Source organism: Leopardus geoffroyi, chromosome D4 (assembly GCF_018350155.1).
Source record: "Leopardus geoffroyi isolate Oge1 chromosome D4, O.geoffroyi_Oge1_pat1.0, whole genome shotgun sequence".
In the NCBI taxonomy this organism is placed as follows: Eukaryota; Metazoa; Chordata; class Mammalia; order Carnivora; family Felidae; genus Leopardus; species Leopardus geoffroyi.
This window is the reverse complement of record NC_059342.1, coordinates 75,996,262-76,018,389: the sequence shown is the minus strand read 5'-3', so window position 1 is coordinate 76,018,389 and position 22,128 is coordinate 75,996,262. Positions and strand designations below refer to the sequence as shown.

The following is a 22,128-nucleotide window of genomic DNA, read 5'->3' as shown; positions in this document are numbered from 1 at the left end:
GAAGAGAGAGGGCTGACAGACTTTTCAGATATTAATTTTCTACTGTCTTAATATACACCATAAGATCATGAATTATGATTCAACCCACAGGGCCTCGTTAAGGCTCTAGAATGATAAATGGTAGTTAGAGATCCCTGGGACTTCAGAATTTTAGTTTTGTTCCACTAGGAGGAGGATGATCTAGTTCAGCATTGGGTTTGGTCTCTGAATGATGTTGACCAATTATTATCTACCTTCCGGGGGTTGGTTTCCCCACCTACTCAACTGGGAGAGGGTACAGAGTTATCGTAAAGCTTCTCTTCTGCTCAGAGAGCCTACTACATAAGTTCTTGAGGTGCAGGTCTTGTAACTCCCTTGACTTTGTGCTCTTGAGTGCTTAGCCTCGGACCTGATACATGGCTGACCCAATAAACATCACTAAATGCATGAAATGAATTGAGCTCTTAACTCAATGCTGCCATGGAATATTTAGGGGATTTTAAATGGAAAGTTTGGAGATGGTCACAAAACCATTTTGGCTTTTTTTTTTTTTTTACACACAAAAAAGCATAAAACAAAGCAGATCAGTAACCCAGACAGGCCAGTATTTCCTCCCTGGCTGTAAAAGATGCTGAGGAACTTAAAGGGTCTGGAACAGAGCAGACTGATGGGGAGGAGGCCAAGGACACTGAAAGGTCAAGGAGAAAACCAAATGTGAAAAAGTGTGGAGGTAGGGATATGTGTTCTAGGAACACATTCTCTTTAATAAAAAAAAAAAAAAAAATCCATGTAAGACAATGGTTCTCAAACAGCAGATATCTTGCTGTTTGCCCACAGGGCATTTAGTAATGCTTATGCAGACATTTCTGATCATCACAACTGGGGGTGGGGGTCGCTACTGCATCCAGTGGGTCAAGGCTAAACATTCTACAATGGTAAATATCCTGCAACCAACAATTATCCATTCCAAAACATCAACCATGCTGAGTTTGAGAAACCGAGATACAAGGAACTAGGAAAAGTTATGGTAAGCAACAGTATTCAGGGAGGAAGCTGAATGTGGGGCTAAGAAATTTAGACCTGGTCTGGAACATGGACTTCAAGGACTGATTCTACCATTTACTTGCTGTGTGACCTTGGGCAAGTCATTTAAACTTCCCGTACCTCAGTTCTCTCAGCTGGAGACCAGGGATTGCAATAGTACCTATTTCAGAGGGTCATTCTAAGGATTAAAGACTTAATAGATGCAAAGTGTTCAGAATAGTGCCTACCACATAGTATGTGTTCAATATGTTAGCTATTACCTTTTACTGTGCATAGGTAATAGGGAACTATAGTAGTTTCAAGTTCAAGAGAGAGGCAAGAGAGCCCCTTCAGTCACTGATAATCCTGATACTCCCTGAAAAATGACCTAGAGCTGCATGATCATGTGACTATTAGATCCACCCACTTAATAAGCCTTCTGCTTCAGATGACACTACAGGTTAGATGTGTCTGAGTTCGTCTTGCTGTTTGCAAGCACTTCCTGTCTGGGCTCTGTTTTCCAGATAGCCCACAAGGCCTGGGCCAGCATCTGACTGCCTCCCAGTCCAGACTCCTCATGGTTTTAATGAATAAGTGGAAGGAGACAGAGGAAGCCAGACATGAAGACAGATGGAAAGATGGAAAGGCAGAAAGCCTTCCACGAAAGCTGCTGCCAGTGACATACACTGTTCACAGGGATTCCAAGGACAGAGTTGGGGACATATTTTAGAGGTTTGTGTAAGCTACTGATACTGTTCTCTTGGAGCCCTTGTTTGTAAACAGATATTTCTGCTGACACTGGGCTTTGTAAGGGCGGACAGAGTGGGGTGGGGGTGGTGTTGGAGAAAAAGGCAGGTTGTGTCCGAGAGCCTTAGACCATGTGTTTGTTGTTGAGAATACAAAGACCTTACTGTATTAAATGAAAATGCTTGTTTTACAAGGCGAGTGGGAATATGATAGGTACATGTCGAAAATGCTTCGGAAACTGAAACAACCCCATGCCACGACGGCTTCCTGCTACATCATGCATCCAGGGGCACACACAGAGCATGAAGGCTCAGAATCACTATACAAGGGTTTCGGGGGTTCTGGGCAAAGAGAGTCCCAAGAGTTAAGTGACTGGCAGCTCCCTTCTCTGTTCCCTTTATGAAGCCTGCCCTTTCCCAAAGATCCTTGCCTCTATTTCACATTCTCTATTGGTTTTCCACCACCTGCTGACCTAAGAATGGCAGCTGTTATTGATCTAAAATATTAGTGTTGATAAAGGAACCTCCAGTAGTCTAGACTCAGATTCGGAGCACTACTGGGAATACTTATAATTATATAACTATGCAAGCAGAGCAGCTGAATTTTTTCAAAGTAGTTTTCAACTTCTAAAGTGGGGTTTTCAAATTGTTGTCCAGTAGAAGCATAGGGCTCAGTGGAGGTGTCTCGGGATTTTTTTCAAGGACTGAGAGTGGCATAAGAATAAGAACTGGTGGGGCGCCTGGGTGGCGCAGTCGGTTAAGCGTCCGACTTCAGCCAGGTCACGATCTCGCGGTCTGTGAGTTCGAGCCCCGCGTCAGGCTCTGGGCTGATGGCTCAGAGCCTGGAGCCTGTTTCCGATTCTGTGTCTCCCTCTCTCTCTGCCCCTCCCCCGTTCATGCTCTGTCTCTCTCTGTCCCAAAAATAAATAAACGTTGAAAAAAAAAAAAAAAAGAATAAGAACTGGAGTCTTCCAACACTTGCCCCACCCCTAGCACACAGCCTGGTAAATGGCAGATGGCATGGATGAAGAGGTAGATGGATGAAGATATGAATTGATGGAAGGGTAGAGAGAAGAGAAGGACGGCTGGCTGGCTGGCTGGCTGGATGGTTGGTTGGATAGATGGGGATGGATACATGGATGCATGACTGGGAGGGAGCAAGGGAGGGAGGAAGGGAGATGGGTGGATGGATACAAGGATGCATGGATAGAAGGGTGGATGGAAATCTGGATTCATAGATTCATGGGTAAACTCCATAGTGAATAATTATGATCAGGACCACCTCAGGCTACATTTGAAGTGAACTTGCCTATTTTAAAACTCAGAGAAACTCAGACCAGAGTTTGAATAAACAAAGTTGTAGATTATATTTCTAAGGAATAAACTAACTTCTCCTCAGAGGAAAAATAGCCCTAAATTCTATTTACTCCAACAAGGGTACAGATGAAGGAAAGTGCAATTCCTCAGTCTGATATGACAACTCAACATCAACATTCTCATTTTCAAAGATCTCCTAGAGTGTTCAGATTTTAGAGCTGGGTACAGGCTTCAGGAAATGACCTCGTATGCCCCCTGCTTTTAGGCATTTAAGTCACCATTTGGGGGCCATAGAACCCTTTAATAAACTGATGACAACTCACCCCAGAAAAATGTGTACACCTTCAATTTTTACAGAAAATTTCTCAGGTTCACAAAACTATTCAAGTCTTCCTGGAGGGTGCAAGAAAACTCTGCTTCTCTGTTGATCTAACATGTTAGTGCTATTAAGGTATTTTAGTTGGTAATGGTATTCATAAGGAAATGAATGGTAATGATATTAACCAAAATACTACGTTATTAGTAAAATACTATCATCCATAATCAATGTAAACCTTGCTCATGGTATAAATGAGATTCTCGGCCTCATGCCATTCATTCTCCACATCGAAGTGAGAGTGATCACCAGATCCTGTAACTTCCTTGTTTGAAACTGCATTAACTTCCTAGTTCATTTGGATTAGAAGCCAGGTTCCATGACCTGTACTACCTTCAGCCGAGGGCACTCGTCTCCCAGGGGCTTGCACACCTGCTCCCTCAGCATCCTCCACTTACCCTGCCTCATGCTCTGTATGCTAGCTATGTTCTCTCTCTCCTTCTGGAACACTCTTCATTTGTCTTCATATAGTTTATTCCTTCTCATCTGTCATTCAAGCCTCAGCCTGACCACCTAAACCAAAGTCCCTCCACTCCAGTCTTCTCTAATGACCCACTTTTAACACTCCTTGCCATTAATATACAAGTCCTTACAACTGTTGACTCATTTATTATCTTTCTCTTCCCAGAAAAAAATATAAGTCCATGAGGGCAAGGACCTGCTCTATCTTGCTCAATGCCACCTCTCTAATAGTGCCAGGCACATATTCCATATTTGTTGGCTATGTGGAGATACACGGAGGTTTTCTGGAAGTTTGGGTGTTGTCACTACCAAAGGTGTGGGACCCTGGGCAAATCTCACCCCCTCTTTGGGCTTCAGACTTTTCAGGTGTAAAAGGATAGTTTGGGTCCTAACCAACTTCAGGATTCAATGATCTAAAACCTGCATGACCAAGCTCAAGAGAGCCGAGCTCAAATCCCAACACAATATGGCAGGACAGAAGGAATGGTCAGAAAAATTGGGCTCTGATGCTCCTCTGCTCCAATTTGGGATGGAACTTGGGATCATTTTCTTGCCTCATCTGGACATCTGAGTCTTCATCTCTGAACTGAAGAGACTGGCCCAGATGTGTTGCAAATTCACATCATTTTTTTCATCCAGAAATCTCCCCACAAATATTTGTTGAACTTCTGCCATGGGCCAGGCCCTGGGAAGGTGCCCTGAGCACAGCAAACATGCTTCTACCATCATCCTGCTCCCCTATCTGCTGGGAGGTCTCTGAGGCACAGGTGAGGGTTGCTGGAGGAACATGGGCTCATCCCACACAATTACACCTGGTTCTTCAGCAGCTCTCTCCAGGGATGGGCCTGGAGAAGATGACAGAAAACCATGGGGGAAAGAACTTAAAGCTAACAGAATGGTACACTGGCTCAGCCGACAGAAAGGGAGGCAGAGTGATAGGGAAGGGTGGTAAAAACACACACAGGTAACTGGTCAGCTCAGAGAATTGAAGGAATATCTAATGGCTGGTCCATTCATGTTTGCGTTCACTGCTTGGCCCTGACTAGGGCCCACGTTGTCATTTCTCAAAGTGCCTTGCCTCCACAGCACCCACTCCCAGTCACCCTGTCTCCTTTCTTATTTGGAGCCATCTCCAATTTATTTAGCAAAGTTTTTTGAACACCGATGGGCAGGGCCAGCTCTGTGCTAAAGCAAGGAACAAACAGAGATGAAGACAGACGAGGTCTCTGCCCCTAAGGAGCTTGGAGACAAGTGGGGAGAGGCAGACATGTACAAAGGCAAACACAACAGAGTGATAAATGTGATGAGGGGTGGATATAAGGGGCTGCTGGACTTGATTCGGATGGTGATGGATGGAATTGTCTAATCATTTCCTAGTGTCATGCTCCTAAAAGCTACTTTGGGCCAATGTCCTCAGCTGAGACATGAATCAAAAAGTGTTTATTGTTCTAACTTGATTTATGGCTCTACATTTAAAATGGCATGCATGATATATCCACATGCAAGGCAGAGCACACACTCCATATACATATGCATGCCATCTACTTCATGAACAAGTCCCTGACCCTTCCAGGTGGAAGGGGCCTCTTATGCCGCTGAAAGTTCAAACCACTTTCTAGCCCTGTAATAAACACGGGTGTTCAAGAACACAGTGTTTCTGCCTCTCTGCTTCCCCAGGACTCTATTAATTGCTTCGTTATAGCAGTTACCATGATGTCATGTATCTGTTTACCAGTCTGCTTCCGCTGCTAGCACTGGGAGCTCCTCAAGGGATGGAACTGTGCCCTGTGCTTCTTTTCAGTCGCCACTTCCTAGTTCAATGTATAAAACACAGAGACTAAAGGTTGCTCGATAAGCATCTATTAAGTGGGTGGATGGATGGATGGATGGATGGATGGGTGAATGGATGGATAGATGGATGGATGGGTAGATGGATGGGTGGGTGGATGGATGAATGGAGAGATGGAAGGGAGGAAGATTTACTTCTAATAAACTGCCATTTCCTACTGAGCATCACAGAATGCCTAGGACAGAGGTTTGGCACACAAGAAGTGCTTAGGAAAAGTTACCAAACAGCTATATGGTGTTTCTTATTAAGCTCACTAATGTGAACCCACAGATATAACTGCCATATCCCTCCCCTCCTCCACGCCATCACTCTCTCAAAGGAAAACAAAGTGATCCAGTGAAATGAGCTCTGATTTGGAAGTCAAGAGATCTGAGTTCTAGTTTCGATTTTGCTGCCGATTTGCTGCTTAATATTAATCAACTCAGCTTAATTTAATAAATTAACTTGCCCGGACCTCAGTTTCTCTACCTGTATTCTGAGCATATTTAACAAAGCAGAGCCTAACATTATTGGGAAAGGGATGAACCAGATATGGTATTTTGTTTGTTTTTAGTGGATCAGATCTAATCAGCCCAATGGGGGCTGTTCCGTAAAGGAGTCATCCTGAGAACTTAGTACTGTCTCTACAGGGGCTTAATCAGCTCCAGTGAGAACACACCATGAATCACCCTTGCCACACCAGGGTCATTCTTCTACTGGGAACCCCATAGTTCAGCTCAGAATGCATCAGGCCCCTCCTCAGAGGGTGACCTCCGTTGAGCATAGGTGGGGGAAGGATTCTAAACTATGATTCCCAAACAAGGAGTTCAGAAAAGTTTTTGGCAGAGAGCGGCCTTGAAATAAATGTCTATTTCCCAGTAGACTACTTATAGGTAAGAAATGCTCTCATGGATGCCAATGGTCTTTGGTTCAAAAGTCACCTGCAAATAAAATATATTTTGCATACTAAAGAGATTTCTCAGCCAATGTCTTTGAAATCTTATAATATTAATTCAGATTCTTCTTCCATCTCCCCCTCCCTCCATTCCTTCCCTTTTCATTCTATAACCAATCGCTAAATGTTTGCACCACTGGGGGCACCATCTTCCATTCATTCCTTCATTCCTTCATTCATTCATCTCTTCATCCATTTATTCATGCATGTATTTCTCCCCACACGGAAAATTTACTGGACAATTACTGTGTTCCAAGCCATGTTCTAAGCCTATGGATAAAGATAAAATTAAACTGGCCTACGCTTGAACCCCAGTCCCACCACCCTTCAGCTCTGGGGCCTTCGGCAAGTCATGTAACTGCCTAAACCTAATTCAGAAGGTTCAAAGTGTAGCACTGAGCACAGTGCCAGCACATAGTAAGTGCTCATTATAAGCTAGCTGCTTTTATTACTGTTATTACTGCTGAGAATGCATACTCTCTCCCAAGGGTATATAAACAGAGGATAGAGGATTCCAGATCCTGAGGTCACCACAAGGTCTCACAAGATCAAGGGAAGCAGATGGAAAGGCCCCCCTATCAGGACGGAGGGAAATGGATGAAAATCCAGGCAACAGATACGACTGCCAGGACACTCGAGGCCCAGTAAGAACCCGATTAGGGGGAGAGGGGGAAATCTGAGAGGAGAGCAAAGCTTGGGATTATGTGCTGTAGTGCACACACAAAACAAATGATTTGCAAACAGGCAAGGGGCTGAGAAGGGAAGGCCAAGGCTAAAATGTGGCTTGGATTAGGGAGGACGAAATGTGATTTGAGGAGGCATTTAAATGCACTGCCCCCCTCCCCCCTGTTTTGGAAGGCCAGATTTCTTTTCCCTCCTGACTTCTTTGCTCAAGGGGAAATGGAATTAACCACTGTGTAATGTTTTTGAGTGTGACGCACGGGTTAGGTCATGTGCTTTGGTTACGTAATGCAACATGCCTGAGGTTCCTGAGCTCTGGCTCTCAGAGTCATTAGGCATATAGCTGGTTCTCTTATCCAGTCATGCATTCATCATACAAAAATGTATATAGTGTCTTTATAAGCCAAGGGCTGCGTGAGGCAGTGAGAAGTGGCGATGATCCCCAGTGTGCACACAATTAAATGTGAGAATTCCAGGCACTTTGGTATATATGTGCAGAGGGTATAGTGGAGACAGATGGACAAGAGAGGTGGGGAGCAGTTGGGGAGGGTTTCCCAGAAGAGGGGATCCTTGAGCAGAATCCTGTGGAAGCTGACGTGTTCTGCAAAATGGCACACGGGGATACAGGTAGTACACCAACTAAACAAAGTGATGTGAAAAAAGCTTAGGGTATCTGGGGGAATTGCAGATCATGGCAGTGCTACTGAAGGGTCTCTAGCTAGAGGTGAAAGAGTCACATTTGCATTTTCTGGAAGACTGACTGTTGGGTGTTGGAGGAGAGACTGAAGGGGTACAGTGCAGGGGTTGAGGCCCAGAGAGGCGGGCATTAGGATACTAGGAAAAAGGGCAAAGCCAGAGATGCAGAGGGCGTAAGCTACGAAGAGGGAAGATTGGCTTTAAAAATGTTTAAGAGGCAGGATAGAAATGGGTGACTGACCGAATACGGTGGGTGATCTCTCTAGAATGGGTGACACCAAAGGAGAACACAAGGAATTCTGAAGGAAAGGTGATTCAGCTTTGGACATACTGAGTTTGAAGTGCACGTTCACATCTCCAGTGGATCTATGAGTCTGGAGTTCAGCAAAGCCTGCAGATCAATGGTGCTCGTCAGCAGAGAGATGGTGATTACCCGACGGGAAAGAACGCAAAGTTAGGAGACAAGCTGATGGAGGTCTGGCCTAAGACTCAGGGGACAGAGGACTTACCCAGCTCACTGATTTGGGCCAGGCATTTCCCTCACCAACCCTCGGTTTCTCATCGATGAAAAGAATGGCTTAGGTGAGTCCTGACTCACACACCTTGGTTCTTGGAAATTACATGGAATTGTTATTTCACAAAACAGAGTACAGTGTGTATTCACTTCTTATGTTTTCTGCCCGGGTACTTTGCATCTCTTAGAGCAAGGCCATCTTGCTCCTGATTGGCCTGTTATCATATATTTTTTCTATTTTCTCATCAGCCTTTGTAGCTGCAAGAGCTACAATATCATTAGGGAAAATAGTCCCTCCTATATGAACACATTTGGTCATATTCTGCCCAGCCACATTTCATGTCTATAGAGCAAAAGGAATTAAGAAAAGATGGAATGAGACAGATTGTAGGAGTAACTTCTTGATTACAAAGGGAATAGGTCCAGGTTAGACCATGGGCTTCTTGAAGGCAAAAGGCTGAACATGCTCCCCATAATTACATCTGCAGATGCCAAGCTGTGATCTCCTGCTTTCTAGGCTTTCTGCCTCTGTTTCCTCCAGGTGAACTGGAACCTGGGACCTTCTCGGGTTCTCTAAAATTGAAACAGGGTCACCTCTCCTACTCTGCCAGGTTCCATGGACCCTGGGTCTGTGGCAAATAATACTGAAAACCAATTGTTTTTGTTTTGTTTTTTTTCTTGTTTTAAGAAACATCTAAGCAGCCAAAGTAAGTGTGTTTGGTGTGAGGAATAGGAAAAGAGAGAGAAAGGAGGGAATAAGGAGCAAGAGGTAATTCACTGATGACAGTGCTGGGGATTCCCAAAAGGAAAACAGGCTAACAGATGGCCATGGACCACAGAGTTTAGGGATTTTACTTCATGGAATAACCTGATTAAAATGATAAACAAGCCTAAAAGGCCAGTGGTCTACTGTGATGTCCACGAACTTGCCTGAAATGGCATTTGTATAGTAAGAAATTATGAAATGTGAGTATTTTAACCATTAGCCAAGTTAAGTGACCACTGGAAAGGTCACTCTGTGAGTTCTCTGGATATTTATGTCAGTGATGCTTAGCAAAATGATTGAGATGGCTTCCAGCTATTGGCAAGTACCAATATTACCTAAATAATGTCTTCAGTCAGTCTTTGACTACAATTCTACCCATTAGTACTTTGCTTTTTGACATAAAGCTTTCTGGGGGAGATATGAAAGTATATATCTCTATGGAAGAGCAATGTTCTAAGTTGTTGTCAGTCAATGATACCTTAGCAAGAAGGAATACCATGTCATTTTTTTTGAGAGTGTTGCCAGGGGTGAGGAAGCAGAAAAGCGTGTGGGCACTGGGCCCTTGAGGGGGACAAGCACAGACACCACCTAGTGGAGGAAAATGCACCAGAAACAGAAAAGAACTGGAATTGTTGCCAACTTTACAATTTGTTCTTAGGTCGGTCCTGATTAGGATTATGGAATCCTGGGAGATCTCTAATCCTAGACCCTAGGAGGGTCTCTAGGGCAAAGATAAATTCATCCCTGCTCCATTGTACAGATGAGGAAAACTGGCCCCAAGAAGAATGACCTTCCCAAAGCCACACGGCAAGCTAAAGACTGAACTGGTCTAGAACTGACCTCTCCCAGCTCCTAGTCCACTCTTCCTCCTTTTCTAATATACGATGGCCTTTCTCTAGATGGCCTCCGGTCTGCTCTTAGGACTCCTCCCCAATGCCACTCTCATTACTGTCTCCCCTGACCACCCCATTTAAATCTCACTCCTCCTGCAACCTGACCCCCACAGCATTCACCAGACCTTCTTCTCTATTTTTGTTCATGAACACATAAATGTGCGATACACTCACTCACTTACACTCTGTTTCCACTGCCTTCCCCCACCCCCAAACATAAATTCCCTGAATGCAAGGCTACTTTCCTCGTCTGTTGAGTGCTCTGTATTCAGGGTCCCAAACTGTACCTGCCACATAACTCATGTGTAAGAACTCATAACTACTTGCTGATGCCTGGGCATGGGATGGACACATTTTTTACAGTGTCCCTTGTTGTTATCTGTGTTCCTTAGATTCTCTACCATGAGCACACATTGCTTTTATAATACGAAACAATAAAGTGTTTGTATTTTTGCCTCTCACTTTACTTTTTGTTTTATGTTAAGATGACAGTAATGTATCTTTCCCGAGAGGTAAAGAAGAGAAAGGCAATCCCTGGCTTTGCCAAAGGAGATAAGCCTGTCCAGCTCACAGAGTCATTGAGAGAGTTAGAAATAATGTGTGGCAAGGTGGCAAGGGTCGGACACACATAACACCAACATGAGTTAACGTTTACTGTGCTTACCCATGGTCTAGATTCCATTACTAAGCATTTTCCACATGGAGGCCCAGTTAATCTTCAAAACAACCCCATGAAGTAGAAGCCAGTGTTATCCGCATTTTACAGATGGGAAAAGTGAAGCTTGGAGATATTAAGTAACTTGTCCAAGGTCATGTGGCTAAGCAGGTGGGAGAGTCAGGAAGTCAAACTCAGGCTGGCTGACTCTTGGGTCCTATGATCAACCACCACAAAATACTTCCTCGGTAAACACATGCTCCTTTCCCCTGTTTCCTGATAGTGTCAACTTCTCCTGAGATTAGGCAGATGCAGGTCATTACCCCAGAGCTCCAAAGGTTTCTAGAAGGTTCCCAGGGCAATTGGAGATGGAGATAAATGAGGAGCCAGAAAAGTGAGAAATGGGAGTGTGTGTGTGTGTGTGTGTGTGTGTGTATTGTCACAATGTGCATTGGATTGTCACAATGACTAGCAGATCCCAGGGGGATTCTTAGGCATGATACAAGATGCTCAATGCTTCACAGTGTGTGTGATGGCTCCATAGAGCTAAGAATGTCCTCACTCAAAAGTTTCTTATTGCCCAGCAGGGCATCACTGGCACCTCCAACATGCCCCTCCTAGACCTCTCCTCATGCTCTTCTAGGATGGTCAGTCACCCAGGTTTGCAGGTGTGCAGAGAGGAGGGCAGAGGGAGCTCCTAGTGTCTGAAGACTGGACTGCATCCCGACCTTCATTTGGTCTGCTGTGTAACCTTGGGCGAGTCCCTGACCCTCTCCAAGCTGGCGCCTCAGTGTTTGGACACCTCTCAGCCCACAGAATATGCAGGGATCTAAGACTTCAAGCCTTCCTATGGCGCTCAAATTTTTAACGTATTTTTAACTTTCTATTATGGAAATCCTTAATCACACACAGAAGGGCAGATGAAAAATATCTTGAAGCCCATCATGGTTATCACCTGTTTTCCACAATAGTTATCAGTCTGCTGATCTTCTGTCATCTACCACACCCCCTATACCTGCATTTTACACAAATGAAACAGACATACTGGTCTTTAACCCATTAGTACTTCAGTATGCATTTCTAACAGATTAAGGACTTTAAAAATACACAGTAACATTGCCATTATCACACCTTAACAGAATTAACAATAATTCATCAATGTCATCCCCTGTCCTTCAGACTGTGTTGCTGAGGAGTCTGCCCTTCCTTCAAATGGAATCTTGTAGAATTGCACAGCTTGTAGAGAATAAGGTGAAGGGGAAAGTTGGGGGGAGGCAAAAACCTGCCCTTAAGCATCAACCCAAGGGATCTCTAAGATTGTGTGGCACAGTTTGAAAGCCCCTATTCTGTCCCTGCCTCTCTGTATGCACCCTGAGAACACTGAGGCCCAATGAGCACTTGTCAAGGTCACGCAACAAGTAAGCGATAGGATTCGGCAGATCTGTGAAGTTCCAACATCAAAGAACTCCAGTGATGTCACAGGTATGAAAAGATTTGCTAACTTGATCACTATTTATCATTTGCAATGTGAATAACAAAAACAAAGGTGCCTTCCCAGGAGTGACCTTGATGGCACAAATCCCTCACGTCTCTCACCTTCTGGCCCCTCCTCCTCTTGCTGACATGTGGACCAGGTTCTGACCTTGGCCAAGAGCTTCTGCCGCCACTGTCTCACCAGCTTTCTGTGACACCCCGTGACATGGGGATGTTGAAGGTCAGCAAACCTGAAATTCTCTCCCCTGAGGTCCTAGTGGCTGAGTTGGAGGCCCCAGGGCTCAGAGGAGGCCAAGCCACTATTGGACCTCCGAGCTCCTGAGTCCCAGGTCTTCAAAGGAGCCAAGTGGCCAAGATCCACAGGTCAGTCCTCAGTTAAGTATTTCCAATAAGTGCATCAAGGCATGAAGTAGAGCCCTTGTGCAGCAAGAGGAAAGATGAGGGGACACTGAAATAAACGAAAGGCAGTAGCCAAGGGGAGAAACAGGCACCTGCTGGTTTCCTGAGCCCTTGGCCTTAGCCTTAGGGAAACAAGGTGCAACCTGGCTGCAGAGAGGGTCCTCATACTCAGCGTGCTTGGGGATCTTCTCTCTTCCTCATCCAAGACACCTACAGCCAGTACTGTTTTCGGAGTGATGTCAGACGGGGGCTCTCTGAAACAACAGACAACTGGCCCAGTGGAAAGTGGAGAGTGCCTCGGAACCGAGCTTCCCAAGTCTCTCCTCCCAACCCCTTGGGAGAGATTCATTTAAAATAAATAAAACTGACTTAATTTATTTTATTATATTATTTAAAAAATATATTACATTACTATATTAGTTAAATAAAAATTTGAAACGCAGACAACTCAAGGTTACCTCCCTACAGGAATGTCAACACTTTAGAGGCGGCACCCGAAGGAGAGAGTGTACTTTTACACACAGGAAGGGTTCTGGAAACGTGGGATGTCAGGGCCGTGGCACCCAGGGGTTTGGGGTCAGCAGGGGAATTGAGAATGAAGGAAGAAGGGTCCTTTCTGGTGTTTAGCGACTCGGAACTGAGACAGATAAATTTCTCTAAAGGCTTAGCTGCTAACCAGCTCAGTAAGTGGGAAAGGCGACTTCCCCTTTGCGCCTCAGTTTCCCCTCCTGCAGAGCAAAGAGATCTTACTGGATCAGTGAATCTCCCCTCTGGTGGCCCTTCCACATTACCTGACGAGGCCTTGAAACACACCAGTGCCCAAGCCAAGGCCAGACCCATGGCGTCAGAATCCTTGAGATGCGGCCCAGGCATCAGGATGTTTTGCAGGCTAATAATTCCAAGTGTTGTCAGGGCTGTGAACTACTAGACAATACGATCTCCCAGGCCCCTTTGAGAAGGCATAGTCTATGAATATGGTTTAATTCCCAGCCCCTGTATAACGCTGGTTCTGAGTTTCCCGGTTGCACAATGAGAGGCTTATTCTAGTTCATGCCTGGGCTGACTGTGCACCACCCACCTTCCTCAAGTCCACCCCGCTGAGCCCCAAGTTTGCTTTCCTCTATGCAGAGGGGCAAGGATGATGTAGCCTCCATCACCCCCAACTGTCCATGTGAATGGCTGCTTGGGGGAAAGGGGAAGTTGAGGGCATCTGGGAAAGGAGCGAGAGGCATGTGACGGTAGATCTGTGGCCTGGACCCCACTATGCCCACTGTCTGCCTTCTGTTCCCAAGGGTGCATGCTCTCCTTAGTGCTAACTGGTTTCCTTATTCACTGGTCCAGTGGTTCTACACTTCCTCTGGCTCTTACCACCAAGGGGTCATCCAAGTAGGTCAAAGAAGAGGAAATGGAACCGCAAGGAAGGGATTGGGTGGGGGGTTTAATTGTCCCCCGGGACACATGGTCTACTCTAGACAGACTCCCCAGTAACAGAAGAGGGGATGTCCTAACAGTGCAAATAGGCCCGGCTTCCTGAAGGCCAAGCTAGCAAACCAGAAAAGGGAATGTGGTTACTTACTGGATCCTGTTACTGTCGACTGAGTCCCTAATATGAGCTGACACCGTGCCAGGTACTTCCTGCATGTTTATTTCACTGCACTATCCTGGTGTCATTCTGCCCATTTTACAGATGAGGAAACAAAAGGATAGGGAGATGAAACGACTTGATTCAAATCACACAGCCAGTAACTGGCAAGAGACATTCCAAGCCCAGTCTGCCTAATCTGGCATGAAAGGAAAAACAGATCTGCTAGGTCAAATCCAGGGTTCCACGTGAGATTTACACTCATTCTCTATCCTCTTAAATCTGTAGGTGCACGGTCAGCACCCAGAAATGCAGAAAGGAATGGGAACGTTCTACAGCAGGATTAAAGAAGGGGATGTGAGTCCTTTCTCCTCTCCCCAGAAAGACTGCAGAGGAAACAGGCGCTTAAAACTCTAGTTGGCATCTGGGCTGTGCCTACCACAGGATGGCCTGTGGGACTGTGGACTAAGTCATTTCAACTCTCTGAGACTCCATCTCCTCCTCATTTGCAAAAAAAAAAAAAAAAAAAAAAAGAAGAAGAAGAAGAAGGAGGAGGAGGAGGAGAAGGAGGTGATGTGCACTTCCCAGGGTGTTTGTGAGGGTGAAACTTGCAGACACAAGACAAGTGCCTCGCACGGTGCCCAGCCCCTTGGAGGCACCCAGGAAGAGCTGGTTTCCTTCCTGCCTTTAAATGTTCTCAACCCATAAAATTAAGACTGACATCTCTGGAAAATCATGCCCAGTAGTAAGAGTGACCCTTATGGAGCACTTCCCCTGTGTGAGCTCATTTGAGGAGTAGGTACGTGGGCTATCCTCACTTTGTAGGTGAGGGAGCTGAAGCCCAGAGGAGTCAACTAGCTTGCCTGAGGTCACACAGCCAGTTAGGGGCAGAGGGGAATTCTCACTTAAGTAACCTGACTGCTGAAACTGGCTTCTAACTCTTGCAACATTCCAGACCCTGGATGCAACTAGGAGAGCTGGGGGCGAGCCGTGTTAATATATGGACCCCTTGAATCCTATCCTTGCCTGTTGCAGCGATTCTAAAGTTGGGAAAAGGCAGGCACTCTTTCTGGGGGGTTGGGTGGGTGGTAGGAAGTGGGGGCTGCAGAAGGGAGAACATAAAAAAAGACTCTTCTGAAGAGCCAGCAAACTCAACAGTCCGACATTTAGAACAAAAGGAAAAAGCGTGGCAAGCCGAGGTGCTGGACGAGATTCAGGTAAATCCCTTTCTCCTTCAGAGCAGGAATTCTGGATCACTAAGGGATGGGGTGGGGGGAGGGCAGCACTTGTGAGGTCCACATTTCACTTATCTAACACGTCAGGAGAAACTTTAACAAGATTAACTGCTGCTCGGGGCCTCTGCTCCATGGAGCAAATTGAGTCTATTGTTTTGTTTTTCTCCTTCTTTCTTGTTCTTTCCAACTGGAGGGTTTCCGGGAGGGGGCAGCTGGGTATGAGGGGCAGGGGTCTGGATCGTGCCTGGTATGGGACAAAAGCAAAGGAGTGTGTAAGACAGCCCCCCCAGCCCCGGACTTGAAAGGGAGCCCAAACTGTTGTGCGCAAAGGCCAGCCTGAGCCTGGGTGGTGGGTCTGGGAGGGGGAAGAGGTGATGGTGTTTATTAGACACGTTCTCTCGGTGCAGGGGGTAAGGCCTGAAGACCGGATGCCTGAGATTAAAACCTAGGTCCTGCCATCCAGGAGCTGTGTCATCCAGCAGCACCCCTCCCTCCCATCTCTGTCTCCCTATCCGGTTACACAGAGAACTGGTATGTATGGGGGTAACCCCTGCGGACCCCTTTTCACTGTGGCCTTAAAGAATTCTTCGGTTCTAAAGACCCCTCCCCATTATTGGTGGGCCCCTAGGAGAAGCCTGCACATGGGCACTTTCTAACTTTGGCTTTGTTTTTGTCTGCATAAGCCTTTCCCTTTTTATTTATTAATATATATATTTTTTTCTTCTTCCCTTTTGGAAAAATAAAAGGCATGTTTTCTGAGCTTCAGAAGCACGCTGCTCCTTCACTCCTTCCCTCTGCCTCTCCGAGCGCCTGTCTGAACTGGTGTCAGTGAAGTTTGAACCGGGGCAGAAATAGCATCCCGGGCGGATCTGGGAGCACAGCCCGCCTACCAGGAGCGGCAAGGCCTGCCTCTGCCAGACGACAGACCCGGTTAACAGCACCGTAAAATTAGACCTTTACGAAACCCAATTGAATCCTGCAGCAAAGAGTGATGTAAGGCAGCCTGGCCTGACAGCAAGGCAGCAACCCTCTGCCTGAAATAGCAGCGCGGTCCCTGCTGAGAGATGCCTGCTCTCTCAAGATAGGGGACCAGGGATTCCTACGAAAGTGGCGACGCCCAGCCAGAGGGAGCCAGCAGAGGTCAGGCAGCACACTGGGCACCCGAGGTCGCGGCGAGGAGGACGTGGCTTGGCACCAGCATCCAAGCGACCCACCTAGGGCCCTGCCTCTCCCGGCCTGAACTTACACGAAGGAAGGAGCTGAGAAAGTGCTTCTGCAAAGAACCTCTGTTTGTTTGCTTTTTAATTCAAGGAGAAGCAGGTTCTTTTGAGTCCAACAGTCTGTACGGTGCGGAGGATACGCAGAATGAGTCTTTTCTGGCTCGGGGCCAGGTGTTTACACACCGCCAATTCTGGCTCAGACTCAACTAGGGGAGGAAAAAAAAAATCCACCAGAATCCTCAGGAGAAAAGCTCCTGGCTTTCTGGTGCTACACGACAGCAGTGCCTTTTCTTTCTTTCTTTTCTTTCTTTCTTTCTTTCTTTCTTTCTTTCTTTCTTTCTTTCTTTCTTTCTTTCCTTTTTTTTTTTTTTTCATTTTGAGAGGAATGTTATTTCCACACATAAAATGGGCCAGGCATTTTATACAAGCAATAATAACCTAACGTCCCCCATCCAATTAAAGTATTTTACTGCACAATCTTTGTGTGAAAGAGTGAATGAGTGCTCAAGAGAACGCGTGTGAAGAGAGGCTCCTTGTCTGAATTACAGACATTTATAAAGCAGGCTCCTGTGGAATCCCAGGTGTTATGTATATATGTGTGTATGTGTATAGATATATACACATACACGCATATATAATTTTTTAAGACATATTTACTGCCTTTTCATTGATGATACCTATGTCACCCTGGGTCTTTCCCTCTGGAGGGGAAAGCATTCCAAATCACTAGCATGACAGGTACAGCTTAGGAAAAATCAGATCTACTCATTTTTTTTTTTTATCATCTCCAAGCAGCAGGCTCTGTGCTTTCCAAAAGAGAAGTAAACATACCACGGCTCTGAACTGTCACCATCATCGTTATTATTATAAATAACATTTTATCTCTATTCTACAGTATAACCCCCTCTAGGTGCCTAGGACCTTGGGGGCTAAAAGTGAATGAGCTCAGTTTCCCTCTCCTTGGGGTGGGGGGGAACCGAGGGAAAAAAAAAAAAACAGCATGCGATGACGTCAGATGTGGGGGAAAGTCACTTTCTTGCTCTGGGTTTGGGAGCCGGAGACTGGGAGCTTTGGGGGCAGATTCTTGGTAATAGCCTCAGAGTTTGGGTACCTTGAAATGGGCTTCAGGTAAAGAGAACAGCGTCGGCACATTTGAGAAAGTCCACAGGCAAGACAGAAAGCAGCAGAACTGCCGGAAGAACTCACAGCTTTCCCTTCGAAGAAAGTGTGTGTGGAAGGGGGTGGGATCACGAACCGCCTCCACATGTTTCCTGGCTGCAGCGAAGGGGGAACCCCTACTCTCACTTTAAGACGTCCTAGGACACGGCAAGATTGTTTGTGCAGGAAGGGAATCTCCCAGTCTCAGTCTGAAGAGGCAAAACTTTCCTTCTCTCCTCCATCGCCGCCCCCCCCACCCCCCAGTTGTATTAAAGGCATTGCCACAGATTCATTTAGAGGGAGAAAAATGGATGTTGGAGCATTTCTAAGGTTTGCAGCCCTCGCAAAGTGTCCGGTTTCACTATGGGCTTTGCTGTGGAACAAGGAAGGGGAGGGTAAGGAGGGAGAACTCAAATTCATGACGGGCTCGTAAAAGTCCCAAATGAGGAAAGTGCCCCGTTTCGCAGCCTAGTTGGGGAAGACTGGATGGGTGTGCATTAGGAAGGTCTTGCCCCAGCCCGGAGTGACAAGCAGCGGGCTTTCAAGGCAAGGGCATGGGACGTGTGTGTGTGTGTGTGTGTGTGTGTGTGTGTGTGTGTGCATTGTGTGTGTGGCAGGGGAGAAGGGGGTGCATCTCACAGGCAGGCATCAAGCAGAGAACAACTTTGGGGCACTTTGAGGACTTCTAAGTCCTGCGTATCATAACAACCCTGTCCTTGTAGGCTTTCGGGGTAACGGGGCTAAGTGAAGAGAGAGGTCACCTCCATTAAAAAGTCAAACCAATGATCCCCCTAGCCTCTCTTCACATGCATCCCAACTGGGTCATCCTCCCCTCCATCCCAGAGACAGTACGTCTGACCATCTCCAACACGATGTACGTGCAGCAGGCTCCCCAGGGACCAGCCCTCACTGACTGCGGGTCTCGGGCCTCCTGGAGCGCTCCCTGCGCTCCTCCCGGGGGGGGGGGGGGGAGGGGGGGAAGGGGGGGCGAGGCGCGAAGCCTTCCGAGTGCGCCCATTCCGCAGATGGGGCAAAGTGAGGTTCCAAGCTCACCCCGGGTGCCTTGGCGCCTCCAGCCCGGCGATTCCCGCACGGACACACCCGCAAGCCCCCAGCCGGCCCGCCACCCGAGCCCGGGCACCCCGCCGGGGAGCCCTCGCCTACCTGTGATCACCGCCGGAGACCTCTGGCCCCCCTCCGCTCGCAGCCACACTTGCAGCGTGAACGCGTCCCGGGGCAGCTCGAGGTCGGCCCGGAGGCGCAGCTGCTCGCCTCGCCCGCTGAAATAGAGCGCCCGGCTCGGCGGGCTCGGCTCCTCGGCGGCGCCCCTCGCCTCCCGCTGCTGCCGCCGCCGGGGGACGCGCACGGCTTCCCAGGCACCGCCCGGCGGCGGCGGCGGCGGCGGCGGCGGCGAGGCGCGGCGGCCGCGGGCCGCCCGGGTGGCGCAGGTGGCCGGGCCGGCGGCAGGGCGCGGGGGGCGGCCCGCCCGCGGGTCTCTCCGGGCCCGGCGGGGGCGCTCGGCCAGCCCGCAGCCCAGCGCGGCGCTCAGCAGCCCCAGGCGCAGCACCCAACTCCAGAGCCGCATGTCCGACGGTCCCCCCCGCCCCCCCTTCGCCCCTGCACCGCCGCCCGGAGCTGCCAGCTTTGGGAGCCTCGGCGCCTCGACTTTCTTCGCTTCTTCACCCTTCTTGGGCGAGCCCCCCCTTCCACTTGCTTTTTTCTTTTCTTTCTCGCTTCCCTCCTCAAGGTGTGTGCTCCACTCCCCCCACCTTTGAAAAATACAGCCCAACTCCTCCTGGTTGGCAATTAATTTCTCTCCCCGCTCCTTTATCTGCCTTATTTCCCCCTCTAACAGCTGGTTGCCTTCCTCCTTGTTTTATTTCATTTTATTTTATATGATTTCTCTTCTAAAAAAAAAAAAAAAAGCTCCTCTAAGACACTGATCCGCTGAATTCCCTCCCCCCCAAAGATGCTCTAATTTATTTATTTTTTGCGTCCTTTATAACACAAGCCACAGCCCCCTTCCCCCCCCCAGTCCCCCCTCCCCTCCCTCCTTCTTCACAAAATGAAAGGAAAGAGGGGGGAAAAAGCCCTCAGAAGATGAGTAAACAAGCGTATGCTAATCTGCTCCCGAGCGCTCCACCTTCCCAATTGAATGAGTCCCTGTTAAAACTGCGGGGATCATGACTAATCAATCAGTTTGGAGAGGCCGAGCTACCCAGCCTTCCTCCACTTCGCCGGTTGCCTCCTCCGTTCCCGCTTCTCCACCCCCTCCTTTTTTTTTTTTTTTCTTTTTTTTTTTTTTTTTAAGAAGACAATCTTAAAGTAACAATTTAATGAAATTCTGTACACACCCCCTTACGGTCCTCCCAGCTCTCCTCATTCCTGCTCAAAACACACATTCCTGTTTTTGTTTTGTTTTGCTTGTTTTTTTTTCCCCTCCTTCACCACCCACCCACCACCCGCCTTATTATTTTTTTTTATTTTATTTTTTTTTCCCTCCTGGCAGGAGAAAAATCTCTCTCTTCTCTCAGGATCCCCTTTGCACTTTGCTGGTAAACCTCATCCTTCTGTGTAGCACAGAAAGGGTCTTGAAACTTGATTCTCTGAATTTTTTGTAATGCTGTCTCTCTCTTTCTCCCTCTTTCTCACTCTCATCTCCCTCCCTTCCTCCCTCCCTCTTCCTCTCTCTTCCCTTTTCTCCCCCTCTCCACTGGCTTTCTCTCTTTCCTCTTTCCTTCCTCCTTTCCCCTCTCTTTTGCCTTCCCTATTCCTTAAAGTTATGCAATGGTGAATGTCCCCTCTCTTCCCTGAGCCCCCAATGCTGCTGGCTTCAGCTGGTCCAAATGTTGTCTCCAAAATCCTCACGGAATCATCAGGAACAACCAGAGGAAAGACGTTTTCCAAGGCATTTGCCTTTCCAAAGCTACACTCCGCACAACTAGGTCTCTAAATACTCCTGAATACTCTTAAAAATATTCTATTGGCTGCTAGAAATTATTGTGGTTTTATATTTAAAAATGAGAAAAAAAATATTAATTTGCCTGCTTTGTTGCAACCTAAGAAACTCAGGGTTTCTGACACTGTTCAAGTCACAGGTAAGGGTCTGACCATTTGCTGCTTTGTGGATCTGTTTTGAACTGGGACATATATGTAATATATTTTTGTTCTCTTTTTTCCCCCCTCTTTATGGAACTCAAAAGCTCCCCCTTATGGCAAAACAGTTCTTTTTTTTTTTCTTCCAAGTGTTTAAGAAGTCAAAATGAGTTAGCAGTGGTGAATTACAAATTATTAATTACCAACATATTCAAATAACGTAGTGATAAAAAATATGCTGTGTGAGGTTTGCATGTGGATAGCATGCTAGGAGCCTAAGGTGAAATTAGCTCCATTAACCAGGACTTTCCTCCCCATGCACTCCTGTCCTCAGGGCTGCTCCAGATCCTTCTGAAGAGCTGGGATCATTCTCGCACACTTCAGGGAGAGTGAACAGCAGTGGAGAATATGTGTTGGTAAAAGTATGCAGATTTGTAGAATGAGCAAATGACTCAGACATCCCCTCTATAAAAGCCGGAATGTGGTATGCAGGGATTACGGCACTATTCTGAAAACAGGAGATCCTAGATTCAGATCTTCTTGGTTTGGGAAGAACTTGCCATATGGTCTTAGGCCAAGAATGTTTGAACTCGGTTTCTCCAGTTATAAAAGGAAAATGGCATTATATTAGATGTGTTTCCAGGATGAAAGGAAAAGATCTTTGGGGGTACCATGCCATGGACATGGAATGTGCCTAAGCAAATCGTTCACTTTCTGCAATTCCAAGTCATCTATGAAAGTCATGAAGTTGGCATTCAATAAAAAAAGAAGAAAAAAAAAGAGATCTGTGTTGAACTACATGAATTACATCCTGCAAAATCCCCCTCTTTCCCCATAGAGTTTGGAACACGACTACTGATTCTCTTCAACCGTGGCACTTAGGCATTGGAAAGCTGTATTTCTTCCAGGGGCTTCTAAGTCATTGTATACAATAGTTCTGAATATTCATAGACGTTTGGGATTTTGTCAACTTTCCCACAAAGAAGAGTCATAACATGAGAGAGAGCATTCTGAGTCCCCAATCACTCCACCACAAGTCAGTGTTCTGTCCTC

General features: G+C 46.9%; 1 protein-coding gene across 1 annotated transcript in view; it reads right to left on the bottom strand.

Annotated features, from left to right (window-relative positions):
- Positions 1–19,954, bottom strand: part of PAPPA (pappalysin 1) — a 244,964-nt gene extending 225,010 nt beyond the window's left edge. The window contains exon 1 of the mRNA XM_045469597.1: positions 19,144–19,954. Within this exon, the coding sequence (XP_045325553.1) occupies positions 19,144–19,564 (421 nt within the window). The 5' untranslated portion in view covers positions 19,565–19,954. The remainder of the gene's footprint in view (positions 1–19,143) is intronic.
- Between the last annotated feature and the right edge of the window lie 2,174 nt (positions 19,955–22,128).